Raw genomic sequence first — 6,000 nt, forward strand, 5'->3', positions numbered from 1 at the left:
AAGAAGTGTCCCTTCTTTCATTTTTCACCCCTGCCGCTTAGAAAGTTTGTACACACCAATGGCAGTGTATCCATTATCATTTTTGCCTTCTGTCAACACCTGCGCTTGCATTTGGAATTACCCCAACAACCCTCTGAAGCCAAAAACCTGCTGTTCCAAATTTGTTCAGAAACAAAGACCGTGTAGCTCAAATACACATCTGGTCAGAAGCCTTTGGGCGTCATCCTGTGTTTTGTTTCCCCATTCATTTCTCCTCCATTCAAGCATAGATTAACTTTAATAAGCAATATTTAAGGTTGTTTGATATGGTGAATCATTCCTCTTCCTCAAATCTTCCACGCCCCATGTCGCTGTACATGAGGGGCTGCACAAACCTCCTAGACAGCATAAACCAGCTTTTTACTGTAAGAGATCTGCAAGTGAAGACAACTGGGAAACTATTTTAGGAAAAGATGAAATGCACTCTTATCAGGCTGTTTGCTTTCACAAAGTGCCATCAAAGTGCTTGAATGTCCAAGGGAAAGTGGGAGTCGAGGGCGTTAAAAGACAATGGAAACTAGAGGGGTTTGTGATGCTGACTGATGTTTAAAGCCTCTTCCCAGGACGAACTGTGTGTATTCAGTGAACCAGAATTAGATGGGTTTAATATTAGAAACAAGTCAGTATACTGTACACACACACACACACACACACACACTCTTAAAACAACAGACACACGCATTTACTTCCCTGTCTGTGACCACTCCCTACCAAGTCAAACCTGGGAGGGACAGCAGGACTCAGGAAAGGATGTGAATGAACAGCCGGCCAGATGAAACAAACACTGTTGAAACAGGGATGAAACTAAAAACAATACACCCATGACGGAAGTTTTTGACGCCGTCATCGCTGACTCACAGCAAATATGAGTGTGTCAAATCACCGATGTTAACATTTGGTGTTATGGTTTAGCCTGTGAGAGGAGGTGGAAAAAAAGCCACACAAGGGGATTTTCAGATGAGCACTGTTGATGCACCAAAACGTATAAATTAAAGTAAAGTAAAGATTGAGAGAAAAAAAAACAAAAAACACAGCCAATCAGTGGCCTTGCAGTTTTCAAACTATGCAATGGTTTCCAACAGATTTCCGTAGTTGAGTCTCAAAACCTTCAGCACACCCACAGGAACTTCACGTGAGGAAAAAGGAAAAAAACCTGCCCACTGCATCGTGCATGCCTTGCGTTGCTCCTTATGTAACAAGAAAATAAAAGGCACACTATTTAAAAGATCTGGTGCCACTGAACTCATCTAACCACCGGCCATTTCTTCTAAACAAAGAGTTTAGGTTCTCTCGTTCTCTTCCAGCCATCATGTGTCTGGCAGTCTTACCGCTCACAAGTTCTCTTGAATGTCACAAGAGATGTGTGCCTCTGTATTGTATTGCACCACACTATTACAGCCTGTCTTAATGTTAGTCATTCACTCTGAAACCTTAATTCTAGAGATGAATACCATCTTTAAAATGTGCCTCAAAGTAATCCCACTGTAATTTAGGTAATTTTAGACTTCAGTATATTTCCTGGTTTCCAGAATTATTTGATTGCACCACACACCATGGGGGATGTATTAGGTGGAGACACACAGATGCAGCTCAGCAGCTGTGTGTATTGTAATTTGTGCGTGTGCGTGCGTGCATTCGTTTTTTAGGGAGATAATTAGACAGATACTGTTGAAGAGGCTGCTGTGTGTTTTTTATGTGCCTTTGGGAAAATGTGTGATCATCAGGGGGACATAAGGTAGCAGTATAGTTAAAGTTTAAGAGGCCGCTTTGTTTGTGAGTTTCAATAGTGTGTGTGTGTGTGTGTGTGTGTGTGTGTGTCTCATGTGCTGCTTCCAGGAACTAAAATGGTGTCTCTTTACAGTTATCTGATGAAACAGTTTCCCCTTTTTTTGCATGTGTTTTATTTAACTTGTCGTATGTATCGTTCTGACTGGCAGGAGCGTACCTGGTGCCCTATCTCATCTTGCTGATATTGATTGGCATCCCGCTGTTCTTCCTGGAGCTCGCCGTGGGACAGCGGATCCGCAGGGGCAGCATCGGAGTGTGGAACTACATCAGCCCTCGGCTGGGGGGCATCGGCTTCGCCAGCTGTGTGGTGAGTCATAATACAGTAAAGTAAAAGTGGAGCAAAAGTATGAAGATTTGACAACAGCATGGTTGAAACAAGAATGTAAATAATTATTATGCTACTGTAAATAATTATAAGTAACAGTAACTTTGTGAAATTAAATCAAAGGGGAGCTGCAGATTCTTTGATACGTTTTTTTGGTTCATCACCCCATTGACCTATTATCTTGTCATACATTTTTATAACAAATATTAATTATAGTACTTAAACACTGTGTATGAATATGCCCATTGAGCAGTATATCAGCCTAATACCCAGTTCAATGTAAAAGTCAATGAGCTGATCTATACTAGGGCACTGCGCTGGGCAGCTACGCAGAAATAGACACATGGCTCAGCAGTAATTGAAGAAGAAAAGTATTGCGAGCTAACGCAAAACATATTGCGCGGAGACACAAAATACTGAGAGGGAATGCATAACATTTTGCGAAATAATGCAAATGTAGTCCCCCCATGTAGGCTCCGTACTTGTGTCTGAAGTGGCGTACCGTTTTTTTCGGGTCTCTGCTAGCATTGCGAGTAAACAATCACATCGGTGTATCTGATATAGGCGGGCCAGAGGCGAGCTAAACCGATGACGACAGCGCTGCGACGTCAAAGTCATTAGTAAACATTGCAAGATGGCTACGGATGAACACCAGTTGTTTGAAACAGCTTTGGCCGCTACAATGAACGAGTTAGACTTGGCGTTTTATCTAAAAGAGGAACAGAAGACGGCGCTCCAATTGTTCCTTTGCAAGAAGGACGTTTTTGCTGTTTTGCCGACCGGATACGGCAAGAGTCTAATCTACCAGTTAGCTCCCCTGGTAGCTAAGCGTATGGGTACACTCTGTATACGTCACCCTGTGTGTTGTTGTGATTGGTCGTAGTGTTATCCAATTGCGTGCAGTGAGATTTTCAAATGCATGCTTGGTGCCGCCCCTCGAGTTGGGCCATTTTCATTACTCAATGCCAGACCCTTAATCTTTCGGATTTGGGTCTGGATTTCCAGGCTACTTTAAGAACACGAATAACAAAAATGTATGATAAAAATAATGATACTGTACATTGGTCATTAATGGATGTCTAAATTAGGCAAAAATGGAAAAAACTGTTCTTCAGAATTTAAGGGTTTTTGTGACACCTCACTAAAAAAATAAGTCTCCTCTTTATAAAAGGGGGAAATTACATACTGAATATATGCGGATCATGTTTGGTAGGGTCCATGATGATGTATACAGCTTAAGATAAAGAATAACTTGCTGTTTTTTGGTTTTGTTTGTCTGAAGTTAACTAGCCTCTCTTGCCTGTAGGTGTGCTTCTTCGTGGCTCTCTACTACAATGTCATCATCAGCTGGAGTCTCTTCTATTTCTCCCAGTCCTTCCAGCAACCTCTCCCATGGCATGAGTGCCCACTCATCAAGAACAAGACTAGTACATGTAAGACACAATCGGACATATTCAGACCGGATTCACTAAACCAATTCATTGGCACCGTTAACTTGTAACTCCAATTAGAAGGCTTTTGTAGTGCTTGTTCTGTAAACCGCAGGCACTACAGTTCATTTTATAACAGGTACACGACATACAAGCTGTAACCTCTAACGTTTTGTCCATAGATGTGGTGCCCGAGTGTGAGAAGAGCTCGGCTACCACCTACTACTGGTACCGCGAGGCCTTGGACATCTCTGACAACATTTCTGTGGGTGGAGGACTCAACTGGAAGATGACTGTGTGCCTGCTGGTTGCCTGGTCTATTGTTTGTCTCGCCATGATCAAGGGAATCCAGTCTTCTGGGAAGGTAAAGAAAATTTGGTTCTCTGATAGCTTTTTTTTTTTTTTTTTTTAGAGAAAATATGTTTTCACAAATAGGGGATGGGGCAGAAGAGGAGACATGTGTGAGCGCATGAGAGAAGGAGAACAGAGGAAATGGCTTACTACAGCTGCCCTGCAGTCCTGGCAACTTGGCCTATATAACTAGTTATAACAATTATAACTCTCGTACTGCTGAAAATGTGCAACAGTGACAGAAACAAAAAGGCCATTTTGTGTGTTTTGGAAAATCCTCTCACACATAATTAGCTCACTTTTTACAATTTTTTTTCTCTGATTGCTATGACAATTCTTTCAATACTTTTTAACAACTTTCCTAAACTCTTAACCCAGGTAGCGCAGCATCCGTCTGTGTAGGCTATACATTTAACACATTTCTTATTGCTTTGACACAAAATGCATACAGTTAACACAAATTTAAAATACTTGAACTTCTTTTACACACAAGCTCAACCAAGACCAAAACAATGGATTTTTACTGACCAATTTGCAAATGCTTTCATACTGTATGTCAGAACAGATAACATCATGTTCTAAACCTAACGTATAGGCTAAAGTCAAAGTGAACAGCTGTTCACAAATAAACACAAATATACCTCCTCCATTTTATTCCATTGCTACTGAGAAACGGCTGATTGAAACTATGCAAATGGATCAATCACAGCTGATTCCCATCTAGGAAACACACTCAGGTGTCGAGTCAATCACATGACCATATGTTACTGTAGTACATACAGTAAAAGAGGACCTATTTGGGCTGATTTTGTGTGGAAAAAGAACAATAAAGATGAACACAAAGAAAGTAAGAAATTGCTGCACGAGTGAGAGGAGGAAGACGAGTACCAGGACAATTCTGTCTCTGTCTGTCTTTTTTATACAGTAAACCGTACATTCTATAAAGCTACTCTGAGATGGGTCATTCATTTTTTTTTTTTATTTAATTTCTGCAGCAAAAGAAATAAAATGCATGCATTTACTAAACCCAACAAAAAAAAAACGTAGACAGGCTTCAAGAGAAACTGCAGTGTAAAACACAATCTATGATCAATACAATATACTATTGTATAAGGGCAGGCCTGATGTAATATAAAATAATGCGGTTTCTGTAATTCCATCTGATGCAAGTGTTTTGTATGACATTGTGCTATGATTGACTCAATGTTCCTGTTGGATGTTAGTGTTTTGGAAGAATTATTTGATTTTGTTTGCATTGTTTTGGTGGACACCGTGTATTGTGTTAGTGAATTATTGTATTTTGAAAATTAGTGTTAGTTTAGTTTTCAGTGTGTGATTTTGAGCATGAAATTAACTGTTTTGTCAATTGTGTGTTGGTGCGTTAAGAGTTTAGGAAAGTTGTTAAAAGTATTGAAAAAATTGTCATAGTGATCAGAGAAAACTGTAACGTAGAGGCTTATAGAGTGCAAACGGTATTGATGCCTGCTCTAAAGACCCTGCTAAGTGACGTGACAAATGTTTCTAATGATACAGTCTCAGATATAAACCCGAGGGCTCATGTGATCTTGTGTGAGATTTCTGGCTCAGCTTACTTTAGCTTAGGGTAGCAAAGCTGACAGTAGCGTGACTAGCATCCGGAAGGATTAGCCCACTGGTTAAAGTTTGGCGTTTGCTTGCAAACTCACCGCACTCCTCCTCTCTTTTTACAGGTGATCTTTATCATTCCACACTTTCTTGTATCATATGACAAGCATTAGCCGGTGTACTTGCAAAGTTACAGTCAGGCTTGCGCTAATTGGAAAAATGGTCGCACTTTTTAATCTTCCCAGAATAAGCTTTGATGGGGAAGGCATTTGATTTGGGTTTTATCCCCACTTCTTACGTCAGGTTTGGGCTGGGTCAAAATGAATACAGTACTGTATATTTCAGGGATCACAATTTCTGTCAGAATTTGAGTCAACTTAACTCAATAACATCTTTTGTAAAAGTGCCAAAATCATGGAGAATGAACACCCATCTCTGCAGCTTTAAAGCCTCTTTTTGCTTTTTTTAATTTTTAATTTTGGT

General features: G+C 40.4%; 1 protein-coding gene across 1 annotated transcript in view; it reads left to right on the forward strand.

Annotated features, from left to right (window-relative positions):
* slc6a15 (solute carrier family 6 member 15) overlaps positions 1-6,000 on the forward strand; it is a 33,275-nt gene that overhangs the window by 6,071 nt on the left and 21,204 nt on the right. The window contains exons 3-5 of the mRNA XM_078256528.1: positions 1,977-2,134; positions 3,459-3,585; positions 3,765-3,946. Of these exons, the coding sequence (XP_078112654.1) occupies positions 1,977-2,134; positions 3,459-3,585; positions 3,765-3,946 (467 nt within the window). The remainder of the gene's footprint in view (positions 1-1,976; positions 2,135-3,458; positions 3,586-3,764; positions 3,947-6,000) is intronic.

The sequence above is a fragment of the Sander vitreus genome, chromosome 8, assembly GCF_031162955.1.
Source record: "Sander vitreus isolate 19-12246 chromosome 8, sanVit1, whole genome shotgun sequence".
NCBI classification, from domain to species: Eukaryota; Metazoa; Chordata; class Actinopteri; order Perciformes; family Percidae; genus Sander; species Sander vitreus.